This window comes from Alternaria rosae (genome assembly GCF_020736505.1).
Source record: "Alternaria rosae strain MPI-PUGE-AT-0040 chromosome Unknown BKA58scaffold_3, whole genome shotgun sequence".
Lineage (NCBI taxonomy): Eukaryota > Fungi > Ascomycota > Dothideomycetes > Pleosporales > Pleosporaceae > Alternaria > Alternaria rosae.
In genome coordinates, this window is record NW_025763572.1 from 1,571,891 (window position 1) to 1,590,398 (window position 18,508).

At 51.8% G+C, this 18,508-nt stretch overlaps 8 protein-coding genes across 8 annotated transcripts; 3 read left to right on the plus strand and 5 right to left on the minus strand.

Moving 5' to 3' along the window:
* Nucleotides 1-1,286: 1,286 nt before the first annotated feature.
* Nucleotides 1,287-3,133, minus strand: BKA58DRAFT_125352 (uncharacterized protein). The gene is made up of 3 exons (XM_046164262.1): nucleotides 2,883-3,133; nucleotides 1,532-2,831; nucleotides 1,287-1,468 (listed from the first exon to the last, which is right to left on the minus strand). Exons 1-3 carry the CDS (start codon nucleotides 2,934-2,936, stop codon nucleotides 1,383-1,385), a joined length of 1,440 nt encoding a protein of 479 aa, XP_046027604.1. The 5' UTR covers nucleotides 2,937-3,133; the 3' UTR covers nucleotides 1,287-1,382.
* Nucleotides 2,871-4,615, minus strand: BKA58DRAFT_125347 (HAD-like domain-containing protein). Its single transcript, XM_046164261.1, has one exon. It carries the CDS (start codon nucleotides 4,492-4,494, stop codon nucleotides 3,331-3,333), a length of 1,164 nt encoding a protein of 387 aa, XP_046027605.1. The 5' UTR covers nucleotides 4,495-4,615; the 3' UTR covers nucleotides 2,871-3,330.
* A 41-nt stretch (nucleotides 4,616-4,656) lies between these two features.
* BKA58DRAFT_380188 (uncharacterized protein) lies at nucleotides 4,657-6,254 on the plus strand. Its single transcript, XM_046169881.1, has one exon. It carries the CDS (start codon nucleotides 4,855-4,857, stop codon nucleotides 6,130-6,132), a length of 1,278 nt encoding a protein of 425 aa, XP_046027606.1. The 5' UTR covers nucleotides 4,657-4,854; the 3' UTR covers nucleotides 6,133-6,254.
* Nucleotides 6,255-7,031: 777 nt separating this feature from the next.
* Nucleotides 7,032-11,147, plus strand: BKA58DRAFT_125368 (UDP-glucose,sterol transferase). Its single transcript, XM_046164263.1, has 3 exons — nucleotides 7,032-8,271; nucleotides 8,324-8,432; nucleotides 8,481-11,147. The coding sequence occupies exons 1-3, from the start codon at nucleotides 7,167-7,169 to the stop codon at nucleotides 11,056-11,058; spliced, it is 3,792 nt and encodes a 1,263-aa protein (XP_046027607.1). The 5' UTR covers nucleotides 7,032-7,166; the 3' UTR covers nucleotides 11,059-11,147.
* BKA58DRAFT_125369 (uncharacterized protein) lies at nucleotides 11,148-12,738 on the minus strand. Its single transcript, XM_046164264.1, has one exon. The coding sequence runs from the start codon at nucleotides 12,517-12,519 to the stop codon at nucleotides 11,236-11,238; it is 1,284 nt and encodes a 427-aa protein (XP_046027608.1). The 5' UTR covers nucleotides 12,520-12,738; the 3' UTR covers nucleotides 11,148-11,235.
* A 133-nt stretch (nucleotides 12,739-12,871) lies between these two features.
* On the plus strand, nucleotides 12,872-15,589 carry BKA58DRAFT_380190 (uncharacterized protein). Its single transcript, XM_046169882.1, has 2 exons — nucleotides 12,872-13,422; nucleotides 13,493-15,589. The coding sequence occupies exons 1-2, from the start codon at nucleotides 12,964-12,966 to the stop codon at nucleotides 15,290-15,292; spliced, it is 2,259 nt and encodes a 752-aa protein (XP_046027609.1). The 5' UTR covers nucleotides 12,872-12,963; the 3' UTR covers nucleotides 15,293-15,589.
* Nucleotides 15,590-16,097: 508 nt separating this feature from the next.
* BKA58DRAFT_437607 (uncharacterized protein) lies at nucleotides 16,098-16,409 on the minus strand (the record flags this gene model as incomplete). The annotated part of the gene is made up of 1 exon (XM_046173502.1): nucleotides 16,098-16,409. One exon carries the CDS (start codon nucleotides 16,407-16,409, stop codon nucleotides 16,098-16,100), a length of 312 nt encoding a protein of 103 aa, XP_046027610.1.
* Nucleotides 16,266-18,060, minus strand: BKA58DRAFT_380191 (uncharacterized protein). Its single transcript, XM_046169883.1, has one exon. It carries the CDS (start codon nucleotides 18,028-18,030, stop codon nucleotides 16,627-16,629), a length of 1,404 nt encoding a protein of 467 aa, XP_046027611.1. The 5' UTR covers nucleotides 18,031-18,060; the 3' UTR covers nucleotides 16,266-16,626.
* Between the last annotated feature and the right edge of the window lie 448 nt (nucleotides 18,061-18,508).

Genomic DNA, 18,508 nt, shown 5'->3' on the forward strand with positions numbered 1-18,508 from the left:
CAGGCGTAAGGTGAAGGACAATAGGAAGGACATGTAGTACCTTTGCCATGTTTTTCGAGTCGGCCTGTACTAGTGAGTTCACGGAATTTATGATTCGAACGATCTGATTGGTCATTCTCATTGCGAAATAGAATCGGTGATGTAAACCTGGCGGGTTGCGAAAAAAATATATATATAGGGTAATGGATGTCAGGGCTTATAAGGCTATATAGAGGGTCTTTTCACTCAGTCGTGGGCCAAGCTGGTGGTAGTGAAACGCATTGTAGGTGGAGGTGAAAGAAACCTCACATCACTTGTTACGTGGGATTTGCACGCGCGCCACACGATTCTTATTGCTACATGGCTCGCTTTCAGACCATTTCAGGGCGTTTATGAATGGCAAATGCTCTGAAAATTAAGAAACAATGATCCACTCACTCAGGTTCACAATGACCTTTCTCGTTTTGAAACCACTCAACACCATGGCGCGTATGGCGAACAATGCTGTTCCCAAAGAGACGACGTCTTTCCATTTATGGTCACACTTACCTACCGAACTTCAATTAAAGGTCCTCGGTTACGCCCTTACGTTTCCAGGGCCTATCGACGATGATGCCAGTCACCAAACGGTTGCCCTGCTGATACCTGTCTTGCGCTGTGGTAACGCAGAGCTGGCGGCATACGCCTGTGAAACCTGTAAGTGAAGTGTGAGCCTGACCAACTAGGCCCTGCACATCTAAATAAACAGCTGACAGAGACAGAATACAAAAGCAACAAGTTCGCCATCGCCGTTCTTTTCTTCTCGACTTCTTTTCCAAGATTCCCGCCTTCCAACGCGTGCATTTGGATCCGTAGGTTCGAAATCAACTTCAATCTCTATACGTGGAGACCTCGTGCTCGAAGCCTCGAAAGCGGGACAGCCTGGGGGCTCCTTGTTAAGACTATTAGGGTTGACTGTGCGGGTGTTGTTCTACAACAGATCCGACGCTGGTCCAATTCGCAAACGCATTTCTCCAATCTCCACACATTGTATCTAAATGTCAGGATTCGCACCGACCCCACGGACCTTGTGAGGTATACAATATCACCTGGAACACAATTTCCGCCTACGTTCCGGTGCATAAGCGACTTCAAAGCCGCGGTGCTTGATGCCTTGCAGCATTGTGAGCGTCGCATGCAAGCTAAGAAGGTTGTCGTACATGTGTACTGCATGGGTTATAGGAACATTGGGGCAGTCTCGCACTCGGCCGGCTCAGGTAACAGAGTATCAAACATCGCCACCGCCATGCATGTGTGAGCATTAGTTGGAACAAGGTCTGGCTAAGGTATTTGGAAAAGAGTACGAAGACTCATAGCGCGGTGATTATGTAGGAGAGAAAAGATACACGTGGACTAGACGTCCGCTATATTCGCGGGAGAGCTGTGTACCGGGGGACGCATTCAGGCGGTACATTTATTCCCGTGCCACAGCATGACGCATAGGGATCAACTACACAGATACGTTAGCAATGTATCGTTTCCCGTCGTCCGAGAGAAGAGAAAGATTGCATACCTGATTCCCTAGTGCTAGTGGATGACATCAACGCATACTTGTACGAAGCCGGCTTGCTGACGACATCTCCTTCCCATTCGCCGGTCGAACCCAGCCCATCGATGATACTTTCGAAGTATCTAAGCTGCGGACATAGCCCCAGTACCTCCTGGAAGCGAGCAGACTGCCATGGCATAGTCAAACGGAATTTGCATTCGATCTGAAGAGAGCGGAGTTGAGGTCCAATGGTTTCGCAAACCCTCGTGACTGCTTTGTCAAAGCTACCAATATACACCTTCGAAGTACTTCCAGAGACCAGTTTGAGATCTGTCAACAGTGGCACGGTGTGCAGGAAGCTTTCGAGTGTATCGCGATCGATAGAGGACGGGTTCAATCTCAGCGTGTGTAGCTTTGGCATTAAACCAGCGATTTCTCGAAGCAGGTGTTCGGAGTTGGTGGAGGCCACATCCAAGATGCGCATCTCACTCCAATCCATTGCGTAGGCCCAATCGCTGCAGTGCTTGGGGCTAAACTCGTAGACAGGCGCAAGGTTATCGGCTCTGGAGATGACCAACTCTTCGAGCATGGGGAACGTATCCGTCTGCTGGAATCGGAAGTGAGATGGGCCAACGGCCACAACTGTGGAAGTGTTGTACTGACTTCTCTTAGCGATAGAAAAATGTTCCAGTTTGCTGAGACGCAATCGTAGAACCCTGAGGTTGCCACCCCGCATGAGCAAGGTCTTGAGATTGGAGAGATCGTCGTTCCCGTCCTGCAGACGTGTTGTTCCCCGATGGATGCGTCGGACTGTAATGTCGAGTGTGTGAAGCTGAGGTGATGACAGGAGAGCTTCATCTAGAGCAAGATCCTTGCGGTTGTGGTTCGTGACTTTTAACTGAGCTGAAGGATGATCGCGGTGCAGCGCCTCGAGAACACGCAAGGGGATAGGGTAGTTGGCGTTCCAGCTAAATGATGCCAGATTTTGTGTGCTTTCCATGATGTTTAGAATCGTCGTGGTGGAGATGTAGCTATGGTCGGGATAAGATGGGATGACCAAGTGCCGTACTGCTTTTGCCAATCTACCATTGTTCCGTTTTAGACTGTTCACGATGCTTGCGGGGTTGCTGTGACCGTTGTTCCGGTGTACACCAGAGGCAATGGTGCGAAAAGGCCAGGTTAGGCCATTAGTGATGCGTGCAGTCATACTTGGACCTCGCTCTTTGCAAGCACCCACGGTGATAGTGCGAAAGACAATTGGCTCGCATTGCATGCGGCATGCGTGGGAAACAAGGCTCAGCGAGATTTGGTCTGATCGTGAGAGCTAGACAAACGTTAAATGTAAGTCAACTTATTCTGCTCTGGTAAAACGCACTTGGTCAAGAAGAAGGCGATATATGTCTGTCGGTAGACTCGGTAGATCCATCATTGTTTAGTGATGACAAGCAAGTCGGAACGTGGAAAGATGGGTACAATAAGCGGTGATTTGTAATAATGTGCAGAGACGATGCGCAATTATTTCAGAGTATGATTGGGACGAGCTGAGATGTATACCTTCTTTCTTTATGATGATGCCGCCAGGCTATGATCGCATCGCATATTGTGGCGTCGTGGCTGGGGTCGTAGGCAGACACGGAGGGGCAAGCTGCGCCACGCTGTGTGCCTGAGTCCAGGACATGTATCAGACGACCACACGCGCCTTGTCGCAGCGACGCAACCGAGAAATCGAGATAGCCACTTGATTCACGTAATAACAGGTGTATTGTGCATGATGCGAGCGGGACAGTGTTGGATGGTTACCTTTTGTACGGCGAATGATTGTGCTATTGCAATAGTGTTTCCTGCTCTTCCTTTGAAATACCGAAGAGATACAGTACATCCAGCATGCTCTTTGAGTTGAGACGAGCAGGAGCTTGCATCTGCACCTTTGGCTTCGCGTGGAAGGCGACGCCCAGGCCGGCTACACCCATCATAGGAAGATCGTTGGCGCCGTCGCCAACGCATATTACCTGATCGAGGAGTATGTTTTCCTTCTCGGCAATCTCTAATACGTGTTGGCGTTTTTTCTGGGCGTGTACGATCTCACCAGTCAGTTCGCCTGTGAGTGTGGCTCCATCTTCGGACACGACCAGGTGGTTAGCAAAGGCGTAATCAAGACCAAGTTGCTGCCCCATCCATCCTGTTAGAGGAGTGAAGCCTCCGCTAAGTACGGCTGTCTTGAAGCCCAATCGCTTCAGGGCGGTGATGAGATCCTTGACGCCCTCGTTCAATGTTATCCTTGGCTTCAGTGTCTCAAATACACTGCTTGGCACGCCCTTGAGCAGTTTGCATCGTGCGCGTAGACTGGCCTCGAAGTCAAGCTCACCGTTCATGGCAGCAGCGGTGATGGCAGATACCTCCTTCTCCACGCCTATCAGCGAAGCGATCTCGTCAATGACTTCTTGCTGTATGAGGGTGCTGTCCATGTCAAAGACAGCGAGCCTCTTGTAGCGCCGATGTATGGTGTCTGCCTGGAAGACGCATTCGACATTCCACTCGCGCTCGAAGCGCGACACGGCTTCATGCCTGCGCAACGTCTCAAGCGCGACGGGCGAGGCGCTTGGCAAAGGGAAAGTGACTTCAACTACCCTGCAGAGCTTGCTTGCCTCGAGCCTTTTGCTCGTTATTGTGTTTTTCTCCAAGCCAGCTATGATGCTGGTGAGGGTGACGAAGAACTCGGTGAGGCAGCTTTGGCTGACATAGCTTCCGTATAGGTTGTCGCGGGCGTTGGGCCCCGGTGTCGGCGGTTCAAGGGGGTAGTCTGCGAGGTTCTCGGTGGGCACGGCGCCGTCCTTCAGCGACTCAAGGGATGCGGACGGAATTGGGTCGCCGGGACTTCGGGGCGACAGATCTGCATGCTGGAAGAAGTTGGGCGTGTCGGCCTTGTAGAAGAGGGTTGCGACAATGTGCGTGGCTGAGACGTCGAGGGCGGGGGGTTTGGCCGCCATGATGCGATAAATTGGGAATAGCTTGGTCGCGATACTTTCGGACCTTTAGTACCAAGGTGGTCCAGAGGAGAGGACGTGGATGAGGAGCAGCGAATGTATCGTCTGTTTGCAAGGCGGGGATGCTTGCGACTGGAAATTTCGGCAGGGGTTCAGGCACAACAGCGCTAGCCTGGCAACCCCACCAGCTCGTGTGTGGACGCCCATGACCTCTTACGGCGAAGGTGTCTGACGTCTGATCGTCCTTCGCATTCGCGTGTGCACTTCTCGGGCGTATTCGTCCCCTTAGTTGCAGACTACGGATAATGCAACAAGCTCAACACTGGGGCAGCCTATCATGGCCGCGGGCTCCCACTCGACCAGATGGATGGGCGACCCTACGCTCGCGAGCCGAGGCTGCTGTCCTTAGTGCGCCAGGAGAGAGCTGCTGCACCTCGACGGGCGTACATGCGGGTAGCTCACGATATAAGAGCCATACCCCAGCCTCACCCTCATAGTGCCCATAGTACTCGTTTTAAACATCTTTGCACCGCGAGAACCACTGCAATGGACGACTACAAACCACAGAAACCGAATGTCCTCCAGTCGCCGCCCATCGACATCACCGTCCCCTACGACGCAGCCTGGGTCAAGGGCAAGGTCGTACTCATCACGGGAGGAGCGAGCGGCTTTGGCGCGGGCTTCGTGCGGAAATGGGTAGCTGGCGGTGCCACAGTCGTCGTGGGGGACATCAGTGTTCAGAAGGGAGACGCGCTCTGTCGTGATATCAACAAAGACAGCAAGAACGGCGGCAAGGCCCACTTCGTGCACTGCGACGTGACAGACTGGCAGTCGCAGGTCGACCTCTTCAAGAAGGCAGTCGAGCTGAGCCCGCACGGGGGTATCGATACGGTAGTCGCAAATGCAGGCATAGCAGGCCGCGACGTCCTCCAAGAACCTGCGAACCTCGATGCGGCTGCACCACCCCCACCCGTCTTCAAGATCATGGACGTGAACCTCACTGGTGTGCTATACACTACTCACCTAGCCTGCTTCTGGCTGCCCAAGAACCCCGGCTCTTCAGACTGTAGCTTGAACTCGAAGCCCTCCACGACCTCCCCACGCGATCGCCATATCCTTCTGCTTGGCTCCATCGCCTCTCTCGGCCCCATTGCCATACAACCCCAATACTGTGCCGCAAAGCACGCGGTGCTTGGTCTGTTCAGAAGTCTGAGGGTGACGAGCGGCCTTCAGGGCATCCGCGTGAACCTTCTTTGTCCATATTTCATCGATACACCCATCGTGCCGGCTAGTGCGCGCTTCATACTCGCAGGAGGCGGCGTAGGCAAAGTGGAAGATGTCGTCGACGCAGGTACGCGCTTCGTGGCTGATTCCCGCATACTTGGTCGCGCGCTGGTCATAGGGCCCAAGATGCATGTCCGTCAAAAGGATAATGGCGAGTGGGATCTGGTTACGCCCGGCGCGCCTGGCAGTATTGAAACGGCGATTTTTGAGCCCTATGCCGATGATTGGGAGGACCAAGATCAGTGGAACCGCACCTTCATCAAGATCTTGAACATGGTCCAGGCTGGACGGGGCTGGGCTGGGTGGGCGCAGGACGTTGTCAAAGCATCCTTGTATGGTCTGGGGTTCGGGCGATGATGCACATCATGATGAAGCTTGCGGCTCTTCCCCGGCCACGGCGCGAACTGCGATGGAGCTAGAAGCTCAGGGTCTTCCAATAAAGCTTGTACATTGGAATAATCGACTTTTTCTTACCCGTGCTGCCATGACCACATTCTTCTGCGGGAAATGCACTTTGATGCGCTGGCCTACTGCTGCGGTTCTTACAAACGTCATCTGACCCTACAACGCCGTGGTCACCATCATGCACTAGAAGCGGCAACGACCTAGTTGGATCTGCTCGAACTCTTCCAAAAGCATCTGCGGATCGACAGCCGGCTGCTGCTAGAGGCCGACCATAGCGCATTCGGAGAGTATGCAGAGCAGTCCGGATAGGTCGGGACGCTACACGCTTAGGGCTGCATCATAGGGTCACGATCGTTGTGCTGTATTGGGTCCATGCATCGCACTTGAAAGCATGCCGAATCACCCATACCACCGCAGTATTGGCGCCACGTCTACACATGCTACGTTTCTTGTTGGCATATGGTGTCCAGTGATGTACCAGAAGCACGCACATTGGCCAGGGAGATTGCCATGTTTCAAGACATGGGATTGTAATCCCTGTCGCGCAACCTCGGCAAAAAAAGAGTCGCCCAAGAACGCCCAGGCACAATTTCAAGACCATCGAATTAACCCGACCAAGTTAACTCCCGCGTTGGTGCTTTCCGTCAGATCCACATTTCAAATGTTTGGACATGATGTCATTCCGCCTGTTCCTGATGGTGCCGCTGTCCACTGAGTGGCCTTGATCGGCCGCTACAACAATCCCACGCCATTCGCACGTGTGCCTTTCACCTTTTTGCGCGTCCGTAGTCCGAATCCAGGCGACTATTCGCAAAGCTTTGTTGGCGCATGCAGGTGAAGCCGGGTGTCGCGTGTCCCTTCAGGCTTAGACCTCGCTCTTTCTGCGCTGTCACCATCATCGCGCCGTCACTACCGGCAACGCGGATCCGTCACTGACCCAGATCTTCCGACCCACCAAGACGCCAGACCTCTTCGCACAGCTCACTATGGCGAACTCTACGCCTAGTCCCAAGCGCGAGGGTCTCGTCTCGCCCATCGGTATGGTCATCGAAGAGCCGACCTTTCCGAATATCCCTAGCCAAGAGCCCGCCACTCCCACGCCTGCCCAAAACATTTCGACCGCAGACATGGCTCAACAAGCAGGCGCATCTACGCCAAACCAGCCCATCGAAGCCCCGCGAGACACTTCGGAGTCGACCCCCAATGACCAGGATGACTTCGCGTCGGCGACGCGTCCCACACAGCAGAGATGGGCAACGGAACGGCCGAAGCCCTCTGTGCGACATTCTTTGCTAGGAAGGATGCACAAACCCCGCGAAGCAAGACCAGCCGCACCCGAGAGAGCAGCGACAATCACCTTCGACCCCGAATCCGAATCCTCAGACTCCTCAGACGATGAGAGACAACTCCCCCGCAAGAGCCTCGGCCATGCCGATGACCTCACCAAGCAAGCGACACGCCAGCCTCATGGGCGCCGATCGGGGCCCTTTTCTCGTCTCAAGATCGCCAATGAGCATTTCAACACAAAGGGCAGGGTATCCAAGGCGGATGGACGTCTGAAGCTTAGTATACTGGAAGAGAACCTTGGCAGTGGATACATCGCAAAGGCTTTGGGCACAGCTTTCAAGAAGAATGGAAACGACGAAAACCAAGGCCCTACAAGCTACGACGATGTTGGAGCCACCAAGATTAGCCCCGAAGATGACGAGATGGAACATGATCCTTCGCGAAGAATCAGGCTCAATATTGTCATCATCATCATTGGGTCGCGCGGAGACATCCAGCCCTTCATTCGGATAGGGAAGATTCTGAAAGAAGACTACGGACATCGCGTTCGTATGGCCACACACCCGGCGTTCAAGGATTTTGTGGAAAAGGACTCAGGCTTGGAGTTTTTCTCAGTTGGTGGCAACCCGGCGGAGCTGATGGCGTTCATGGTCAAGAATCCTGGTCTTATTCCGAACATAGATACTATCAAGGAGGGTGAGATAGGCAGGCGAAGGAGTCAGATGTACGAAATGTTCCAGGGCATGTGGCGTGCTTGCATCAACGCGACCGACGACGAGACCGACAAGACGAACGTGAAAATGAGTAAGTTTTTTTTTCTGATACAGTCGTGCTACACATGACTAATTTCTAGTAGTGGGTGATAAGGCACCTTTTGTTGCAGATGCCATCATCTCAAATCCGCCAAGTTTCGCACCCACCCATATTGCTGAGAAGCTCGGCATCCCGCTACACATGATGTTCACGTAGGTACTTAGCATGTAGACTTGAGAGTCAGTACTGACACGCCACAGCTTCCCTTACACGCCTACGAGCCAGTTTCCTCATCCACTTGCCAACATCAAGGCCAGTAACGTCGAAGCCACCTACAGCAATTTCATGTCATATCCGCTCGTCGAGATGATGATGTGGCAGGGTCTCGGCGACCTCATAAATCGCTTTCGTACCCAGGTCTTGCATCTCGAGGAAGTGAGCAGAATATGGGCACCAGGCCAACTCTACCGGCTCAAGGTACCTTATACCTACATGTGGTCACCCGGTCTCATTCCAAAGCCAAAGGATTGGGGCCCAGAGATCGACATTTCCGGTTTCGTCTTTCTAGATCTTGCTTCCTCATTTACCCCACCGGATGAGTTGAAAAAGTTCCTGGATGATGGGCCTCCCCCAATCTACATCGGGTTTGGTTCCATTGTCGTAGATGACCCCGACCAATTCACTAGCCTCATCTTCGAAGCGGTCAAGTCCGTTGGCTGCCGTGCCCTTGTTTCGAAAGGCTGGGGTGGCTTTGGCTCGAACGCGGATTGTCCGGAAAATGTCTTCATGCTTGAGAATACACCCCACGATTGGTTATTTCCCAAATGTAGTGCGGTTATCCATCATGGAGGCGCTGGCACAACCGCTATTGGTCTCAAATGCGCCATACCGACAATGATTGTACCTTTCTTTGGCGATCAACCGTTCTGGGGTGCGATGGTCAGCAAGGCAAAGGCTGGAGCGCATGATTGTATACCCTACAAGAAACTCAGTGCCGAAAGGCTAGCGGAGGGCATCAAGCAATGTCTGACTGAGGAAGCCAAAGAGAACGTAAAGAAGATCGCAGACAGCATTGCGAAGGAAGGCGACGGCGCGCTCAATGCCGTGCGCTCCTTCCACAGGTCATTACCCCTTACTGGTGCAGGCAGCATGCGGTGCGATTTCCTCGATAACCGTGCGGCAGTATGGAAGATCAAGAATACCGAGGTCAAGCTCTCTGCACTCGCTGCCGAAATTCTGGTAGAGAAAAAGAAGCTCAAATGGAGTGAATTACGACTCATACGACACTACGAGTGGAACGATTTTGGTGGTCCGGGCGAGCCAATCACCGGAGTCTGGGGTAGTCTGATGTCTTCATTCTCCGATGCGGCTGCTGGTGTAGGTGGCATGCCTGTCGAGATGGGGAAGAGCATCAGAAAACGGGAGCAAATCAAGGAGAAGAAGCGCAAGTTACATCAACGCCACGAGCACAAGAAGGCCACAATAGCGAAAACAAACGCTGACGCGGCAAATGGAGCTGGAAGCACGACGCACAACAAGACTGAACAAGACGGATCCAGACCACAAGCAAATCGCAACGAATCATCTATTTCGAAGATCACGGAACCGGACGAAGAGCTGGCTGAGGAGCTCGGCCGTGAAGCTGCCTTTGGCTTCAGGAAGACAGGCCACGCCATCGCTCGATTCCCTATGGACTTGACGCTTGCCATTACTCAAGGCTTTCATAACGCTCCACGTCTCTACGGAGATGAAACTGTACGCAGACCACCCCGAGTCACTGGTTTCCACTCAGGCACGCGCGCCGGTCGCGATGAGTTTCTCTACGGCGTAAGAGATGGCGTTTCGGGCCTTGTCACCCAGCCCTATAATGGCGCGAAACAGAACGGTGTTATAGGTGCAGTCCGAGGCGTAGGTTTCGGTATTGGCGGCTTCGTGCTTAAGGATATTGCAGCTCTTCTTGGCCCTCTGGCATATACGATGAAGGGGCTTGATGCGGAATACATGAAGCGGTACCAGCCTACGAACTATCTTCGCCGTGCACGTATTGCTGAGGGGCAAAAAGAGCTGACGATGTTGGAGGCGAAAGCTCACATTACGGCTATTAAGGAAGCTCAAAATGGAGCCAAGCGACCCTCCGAGAAGAAGGAATCCGTGGAAGAGAATGTGATCATTCGGTGGAAGGCTCTGCAAAAAACGATCACAGACGAGAAGAAACAACACAAGAACGGATTCGTTGGCTCTCTCACTGGTCGAGGGGACCACAAAGAAGGCCAGCGCGTCGGACGCAAGTCCACTGAGGTCGCCAAGAAGGATATCAGGAGATCGCAGTCCAAAGGAAGGCCAAATACCCATGCGCCCAACGACAAGCCCGGCAGAGCCCTTCCAGAAGATCAAAGTAAGGTGATGGATCCTGGAAAAGCGCGAAGAAGCGTGGACGGTAACGCAAGGGGTGGACGGATGCACCGGATGAGCACTGCTCCAACCACCACTTTGGAGCATGGCGAACACCTCGAAAGAGAAGAGCTGCAGCTTCCTCCCAGACATGAGGCAACTGGCGATGCCGTGTTGAAGCAGCACGATACGCACTCGCTTGGCTCAGCACATCCAGGTGATGATGCAAAGAACAAGTCAGATCCTGAGCTTGCTAGCCCAATCACCGAGGCTAACATCCTGGAACCTGCAGATACGAAGGGTGGACTGGATGTTGCGGATCGTCCTTCCGCAGACGGCTCCGATGAGACGAGGGTCGATAGTGATCCCACCGACTGGGCTGCTGTCAGGCAAAAGACTGGCGGTTTGCCACTGGGTGATGAGCCGCCTAGGGTGGTTGGTGTGTAGAAACATGGCGGTTTTGCATCATATTACACATAGCGTGGCGTTGTTGGTCGATGTCGTCTTCCCGTACTGGTTCATCACCCGCATTTTTCCTTTCCATTCGATTATATAGTTTTACGTTAAAGGTTGTAATGACTGAGATACCCATATCTATACATTAGAAGCCTGATGGCATGACAATCACAGCGCTTTCTCGTCCAAGCTTTCGAAAGCCGCATACTCTGGCAACTTGAAGCCATCATCCCTACTCTCCGTATCTGCAAGCCACGGACCGACCCACTCCCACCGAAGGACCATGGACACCAGTTTGACGAAACCGTGCAAGACTGTCCTTTTCCAAGCCGGGCCTGGATGCATGAACCCCGGTACAAAGCGCGACATTACCTGACTCTGCACCACGAAAGGTCGAAAATTGTCCTCGTAGCTGGTAAGCGCAGCAGTAAGTTCACCGAAGGTCGCAGAAGAAGAAGAAGGCTCCTCCACACGGCTCAGCTCACCCGCCAAAACATACGCCCCCAGCACTGCAAGCGACGTTCCCATACCCGTACACGGACTAGGACAAAACGCCGCATCACCCAGACAAATCACACGATCATGACTCCATCGTGTCATCTTGACCTGATTGATAGCGTGAGAGTAGAAGTCTGGCGCTCCAGCCATAGCATCAAGGAGTCTCTTGCTAACCCACCCGGCGTCCGCGAATTCCTCGCGAACAAGTTCTTCCTGGGCTTTTCTCCCAGCTCTACTCGCCTTCTCCCAGGCGAGTTTCTGAGCAGGAGTTGACGGCATGAAAGTGAACATCGCACGGGTTGTACCGTGAGGGTCCGGACGCGTGGCGACGGTACGTGAACCTTTTGCGACGAATATGTCCCACCATGGTGCATCGGAAGGGAGTCGTGGTATGGTGAAGTATGCGGCGTACATGCCTTTGTGTTCGATGGCTACATATTGAGGTGGAAAGACCAGGCTGCGTGTTTTAGACCATTGGCCGTCTGCTGCGATGAGCAGGTCGTAGGTGCGTGTTGTGCCATCGCTAAGGAGGACTTTGACGCATGAAGAGTCGTTTTGAAGGATTTGCGTGATTGTCGTACTGAACAGGTAGGTTACATTGGGTTGAGATTCGGTCACTTGGTGAAGTAATTTGGCAAGGTCTCCGCGCAGAATCTCGTATTCTGAGGTTGGACTTGCTGAACCGCCTTCTTTGATGGGGAAGGGTGCGAAAGGGTTTCCATGAGAGTCGATAAATCGAGTGCCGAGCTCTTTCGTGTTATATTGCTGGACTTGCGGCATCAGACCCATCTTTTTGATGCAGGTCACGGCGCTGCCTTGGATATCGACATTTTGCCCGTGGGGTTGGAGGGAGGCGGACTTTTCTAGGATGGTGATGTTGTGTTTGGGGTTGATGGAGAGCCAGTAGGCTAGGGCTGGGCCGGCGATGCCTGAGCCAACGATCAAGATGTTCATCGTCTTTGATTTCGAAATGAGATTTGGTTCAGATCCTGGGGTTGCTCAGATCGTGGAGCACCTTGTCTTATTAAAGCGAGGCTTGGGGGTCTTTCGAACAATGATGAAGAGTGGTATATTGCCATAACGATAGACTCGGTCGTCATATATATACGAGAATAGTACATTATATGCGATTACTGAAGACACGGCTTCGGGCGCGTTGAAGGGTGTGACGGGGTTTCGGGTCTGGCATGCTTCGGGTTTCGTGCATTCGGGCAACGGCTCGGGGGTAACAGACTGCGCACTATTCCCGATGCGATGTCACGCATCTACCATCATCCCGCATCGCCACTTGTTAAACTCCTGTCATCTTCTTTCGCATCTTGTGCTTACCTCAATGGCCTTAAACGAGACGATAACGACAACTGCCGTTAATTTTACTTAGCGCAGCTGAGTGCCATAATGGCAACTACAGCCCCATCTACGAGCGCTCATAGAAGACCCACTTTCTCCTGCATCCGATGCGCTGAACGAAAAGTCAAGTGTGACAGACAGAGGCCATGTGCTGGCTGTGTCAAGAGTAACGTCGAATGCATCTTTAACCCGATGCAACCGCCGAAACAGAGAAACAAGCGCGTCAAGGTCAAGGTACTGACTGATCGGTTGAGACAGTATGAGGCTCTCCTTCAGGAAAAGGGCATCAACCCTGGAAACCTTCCAGACCAAACGGATAGCAGGCCGCAGTCGCAACCTCTCATGCACAGTCTGCCCGATCAACAAGAGCAGCATGTCGTTCAATTGCAGACGCCTTCGTCTCTTGAGTCTGACTCGTCTCCGTATGACCTCCAGACCTCAACCGTTCGTGGCCAGGCACCTTTCAGGTTTGTGGAAAACAGTCTTTGGAATAGAGTGGTTGAAGAAGTGAGCAGAAGGCCCATGCCATTTGTTGTTCGGCAATCTCATAATCGCGCCTATGCTAACGAATGTTTAGTCTCTCGACCCCGACAATGATTTAGAAGACTCAAGCGATGTCAGCGAGGAGGAGTCGATCATCGATAACTCCGGTTTTGCTCTTGTCAGATCCGCCCATTGCAGCGGCAAGCCTCGTCATCCACCACTCGAGCGCCTGTATCAGCTTTGGGAGATTTTTGTCAGTAACGTGGATCCGTTGACTAAGGTGGTACATGTGCCTAGTCTACGCCCTATGATTGAAAAAGCTGCCAAAAACCTTGGATTCATACCGCGAACGCTCGAAGCTCTCATGTTTGCTATATATGGCTCCGCTATCATGTCATTGAGTCAAGAGGAGTGTGAGCAACGTTTCGCCAAGTCGCGCGACCATATGCTTTCTCAGTACATCTCAGCGACAGAAGCGGCATTGTCTAGGGCGAGAGTAATGGATACTTCCAACCTCGTCGTTCTTCAGGCTTTGGTGATACATCTGATCACAATCCGCGAGATCTATGCGCCACGCGCGACCTGGACGCTTACCGGCGTAGCTGTTCGCATCGCTCAAAGCATGGGTCTCGAGCGCGACGGTCAATATCTCGGACTGTCTCCCTTCGAAACCGAAATACGCCGACGTATATGGTTCCAGCTGAAAGCTCATGACTCCCGAGCCGCGGAGTTGTGTGGTCTCGCAAAGTACCGAGATCCTGACATCGGCCCTGAACGAGCTGAATGGCCTACCAACGTCAACGACGATCAGCTGTATCCTGGCATGTCTGAGCTGCCCTCAGAATTCAATGGAATGACAGATGTTGTCTTCATTGTAATTAGATGTGAGATGGGAAAGTTCGCCGCGCCACGCATTGCAGCATTGCGGCAAGAAGGAATGGACCCCAGGCAGATGAACCTTGACCATTCGGCAAAGAGCAAGACCGCACGTGAAAGCTTGATCCAAGAGCTTGAGGATACTATCGAAACGAAACATCTTCGCTACTGTGACCCGTCTCAGCCCTTGCATCTTGTTGCAATGGTGGTGGCCCGGTATGGTCTCAATGTAGCTCGCTTTCTGATACATCATCCACGGAACTGGGGCACATTCGAGAAAACACCTCTAGAGGAGCGAAAGAAGATCTGGGGAGTTTGTCTCAAGCTTCTCGAGCAGCAAATCATGATGCAGACCAACCCTGTCATCAAGCGCTTTGCGTGGAGCGCGTCCTACTTTCGGCAGTGGCATGCTCTGATTCATTTGCTAGATACCCTTCGCGCTCATCCCAACCTGATCGATACCGATCGAGCTTGGCGACTCATCAGCGAAACTTACGATAACAATCCCGACATGCTCGAGGATATGAGAAAGCCAATTCATGCAGCTGTTGGCAACCTCTGCTTGAAGGCCTATGACGATAATGAGGCACTGATTCGCTCGAAAAATGGTCGTTTATGTTCGCCACCTGGATTCATAACACGTCTTCGTGACCAACGCGATAGTGCGAGGTTGAGACGCCAGAAACGTACTGCAGGTAGCGGTCATGCGGGTGCATCTACTAAACAAGCCGAAGCTGATATTCACCGACTCGACGGCGGTGCCATACCTGATAAGCTCAATGGGTTGGTGGATTCAACGCACAATTCTTTCCAGGCATCGTTTGGATCTATGCAAGACACAATGTTCGACAGCAACAATCCTTTCACCTTCTTCAACGACGCTGAGGGCCCAGCTTTCGACGACATGGGTTTGGACGGCGCCAACAGTTTTATGGCTACCGACTACATTATGGACGATACATCGCTAGAGTTTATAGACTGGAGCAAGTTGGATAACTGGCTTGCTCATGCTTCCTGACGGAGGTACACAATCTATCTAGCACTGCGCCCTAGTAGGAACACAGAGTACTGCTCTGTAACATAAGATGGCGAAGGCGGAGTGAAGAGAACAGTCACATAATATGCTTACTTCTCTCGCTTAGGTCTTAGCCTAGAAACTTGCTCTTAACCTGCGTTCCGCCCGCAAAGGAAAGGACAAGAATTATTCTCTTTCTCCTACATACAACTACCTTTATTAACGTAGGAATATAGAGCTGTCCCCTACTATTCTCTTGTAGTGTGAAGCAAGTACTATTGCCTACAACTACCCCTTACATGCTCGTCCTCCTAGAATGTTGGATCACATACTCATATACATAGAGAAGAGCTGTCGCTCAATGAACCCCATACTAACAGCCTAATTACAACACACAATCAATGGCATCTGCAGCTATCCCCACGCCCGCAACTACCATCACTTTGACGCTCTCCACTCGATCAATTGCACTGTTCGGTAACACAGACTTGGTCATTGCCAGAGCTTGGGTAGGAACAGCAGTAGACGAGGTAGATGTCGTTTGTGCAGAGCCATCTTTTGATATCGCGGCTGTCGAAGATTCGTCGAGGTCATGCTCTTCCGCATAGCATCCGGCAAATGCAATAGTGTTTTTCAATCAGACTTCGCAGTATAGGGCATCGCGCATCTCCTTGATCCAAGTATTGGGGCAGCTTTCAACGACTTCGACGGCTCGCGAGCTATGCGCAGCCCACCAAGAAGATGCTACGCTGCCGTAAGAAGAGTAGGCCGGAAGAACTTCTGGAGGCGCAGCGGTCATGAACCCGCATCAAATGGTCCATTCGAAAAAGGGACACGTCGGGACAGCCGTGGCCGAAGGCGTGATAATGAGTGTGCAGTCCTCGATTAGCTTGTCTCCATAGATAAGAAGCTCATCCAGAAGGGCTTCAGTGGGCTTCGGCACTTCGAAATATTGCGCAATGTTTTCGGTCGCGCAGTACCAAGGATCACTGGTAGTCGTTGGCTCTGCGATGGGCATGAGCGTCAGCTGGACTGCACGCGCTGTAACAGCAGCTTTGAATGGCGGGTCGCCCGTGAGAAGAGCCATAGTGAACAACGGGCACACCATTATAATACGCATAGCGTTGGTAGTAACACAGCACTACCTCATATAGTAGATTACAAGGACGGGGCGTACATATTGTAGATAACAAGGTAGTGTAAGTATCGCTGCCGCAACCGAATTACATAGATTTTGGCTAAGTAGCGTACGTATACGATAGAAGTTTTTGTAGAATAGTAGTACCTAATATAAGCACAAATTCGTAGTAAACAGGATCATGTCTATGCTGTACTATCTATGACTCTAGTTCTAGCTCAGCATGTTTGTTCATCTTTTCCTTATAGTCTAGCCACATGAAACTCTCTTCTGGGGGTTTCTCGTGCATATACAGCGGATCGTGCTGTAGTTGAGAGAGGAATGCTTGTTCCGCATTAGCACGCTGATTGCTGCCTTCCTTGCCCCACGCTATCTGCAGCTCTGCCATTGCGTCTGCATACTTTTGCTCTAGGCTCTCTATCCTAGCCGAGTGATCCTTGAACGACGTCTGAAGCTGCCTACTAGGAAAGGTAATGTTGTTATAGTGCCCGGTATCAATCGCATGAGCAGCCCACTGGCCTGGCAGCTCAAACTGTAGACCGCATCCCGATATAGGACAGACACACGGCTTCTGACTGTCTTGTAGATAATATGCCTTGATAGCCTGGATAGAGAGTGCTCTAATGGCAAAGTGCCTGTAAAAGTAGTGGCTACTGTGGTACTGGATGCGGCAGAATGCCCCTACAGGACCACGAAACGTTTTGGGCGGTGGAAGCACGCATTGTCTTGTCCAATACAGAGTGGCTACCTCCCAGGCTTGTGATTGACCATAGCTAGGATAAGACAGGCGCCATAAAGTCCTAGTTGCTCGGGAAGGGTGTCCGGCCACCCGTTGACGACAAGAGACAGACGCGCGAATGCGAGAGGGGCATTTCTCTGCTACTGTCATATAATCCGCGGGCGGGGCTACGCCTGCATCCTCCCCACTAAGCCCACTCAAGACAACGTCGGTTGCGCAGGGAAATCGCCATTGCAGTGTCTGCCAGAACCTGTATATTTGCTGGTCCCGGATATGATCTGGAGGGCGTTTGGCATACTGTTGTATGCCATCCTCCCATGCGTTATGGGTGAGAGGCCCGCACCCGTTAAAATCTACTTCAATCTGCCTTGCGCAGGCTAGAAAATCTAGATCGTTGTAGGTGTGGCCAGAGAATCCACCCGCCAGCAACCACCTCCCATCGATCTGAAACCATGCGTCAGGGCAGGACCAAAACAACTTCTTTGCCTCTTTGCGCGTCCTGGACGATACGTGCATAAGCTGGAACAGCACCGCACTATCGCAGTGACTAAAGATAGCTATCTGCAGCTCTGTAGGTAGCTGCAAAAACCGTCGGAAGTTCTTAGTTGGTTGGTGCATGTCTCTTGGTTGAACATGGTGACGAAAGGGAACGTGGATCTCGCCATCGTGTGTTGCGTATAGATCCCAATCTAGTTTGGTAATCCACGGACCTTGGGGGACAACGCGAGACATGATTTGTTTGTAGACGTAGAATAGATGTAGGAATAGAGTAGTAGTTATAGTTGTAGATATAGGTACAAGAACAAAGACGCAAAAGACTTTTAGAGTTGTAGGGGAAGCAAATACTATAGTATTGTATAGCATAATATAGCAATACACCTAGCTCGTATATGCTACGCTTTTAGAGTTACTCGTCTAAGTACTATTTTATTTTTGGACATGCGTTGTGCGCTGCTAGATTAGCTAGTCTGTTCTAGGCAAGTGTAGCGCTAGGCCTTCCGTGCCTTTGCTATAGAACAGCCTACGGTAACATAGCCTTTCTCTGTAGTAAGGTCTTCTCTACGCTGTGCAAGAGCGCGCATTACTAGGTATACATAATAGTTGTTTTATATAAACTCTTGTCTACTCTATTCTATCTTATCTATCTATATACGCAACTTCCTACTCTGTTATTAAACCTAATGCATGTATATACGTACAACTAGCCTGTATCTATCTCTTTATTCGCTATCGCATGACTAGCAGACTATAGTTACAGCCTAGTATACACTTCTTACTTGTAAATGCATTCCTAAGTCTTCTAGCCTTTAGACCTGTCCTTAGCACAGCCCGTGCCTATCCT

What these genes read in the sequence shown, in the direction of transcription:
- BKA58DRAFT_125352 (XM_046164262.1), bottom strand. Translation starts at nt 2,936, where the DNA reads ATGATGGATCTACCGAGTCTACCGACAGACATATATCGCCTTCTTCTT. An exon ending in ATCGCCTTCTTCTTGACCAA is followed by an intron (nt 2,832 to 2,882) that starts GTGCGTTTTACC and finishes ACGTTTGTCTAG; the next exon opens with CTCTCACGATCAGACCAAAT. An exon ending in CACTAGCACTAGGGAATCAG is followed by an intron (nt 1,469 to 1,531) that starts GTATGCAATCTT and finishes GTATCTGTGTAG; the next exon opens with TTGATCCCTATGCGTCATGC.
- BKA58DRAFT_125347 (XM_046164261.1), bottom strand. Translation starts at nt 4,494, where the DNA reads ATGGCGGCCAAACCCCCCGCCCTCGACGTCTCAGCCACGCACATTGTC.
- BKA58DRAFT_380188 (XM_046169881.1), top strand. Translation starts at nt 4,855, where the DNA reads ATGGATGGGCGACCCTACGCTCGCGAGCCGAGGCTGCTGTCCTTAGTG.
- BKA58DRAFT_125368 (XM_046164263.1), top strand. Translation starts at nt 7,167, where the DNA reads ATGGCGAACTCTACGCCTAGTCCCAAGCGCGAGGGTCTCGTCTCGCCC. An exon ending in CAAGACGAACGTGAAAATGA is followed by an intron (nt 8,272 to 8,323) that starts GTAAGTTTTTTT and finishes AATTTCTAGTAG; the next exon opens with TGGGTGATAAGGCACCTTTT. An exon ending in CCGCTACACATGATGTTCAC is followed by an intron (nt 8,433 to 8,480) that starts GTAGGTACTTAG and finishes GACACGCCACAG; the next exon opens with CTTCCCTTACACGCCTACGA.
- BKA58DRAFT_125369 (XM_046164264.1), bottom strand. Translation starts at nt 12,519, where the DNA reads ATGAACATCTTGATCGTTGGCTCAGGCATCGCCGGCCCAGCCCTAGCC.
- BKA58DRAFT_380190 (XM_046169882.1), top strand. Translation starts at nt 12,964, where the DNA reads ATGGCAACTACAGCCCCATCTACGAGCGCTCATAGAAGACCCACTTTC. An exon ending in GGAATAGAGTGGTTGAAGAA is followed by an intron (nt 13,423 to 13,492) that starts GTGAGCAGAAGG and finishes ACGAATGTTTAG; the next exon opens with TCTCTCGACCCCGACAATGA.
- BKA58DRAFT_380191 (XM_046169883.1), bottom strand. Translation starts at nt 18,030, where the DNA reads ATGCTATACAATACTATAGTATTTGCTTCCCCTACAACTCTAAAAGTC.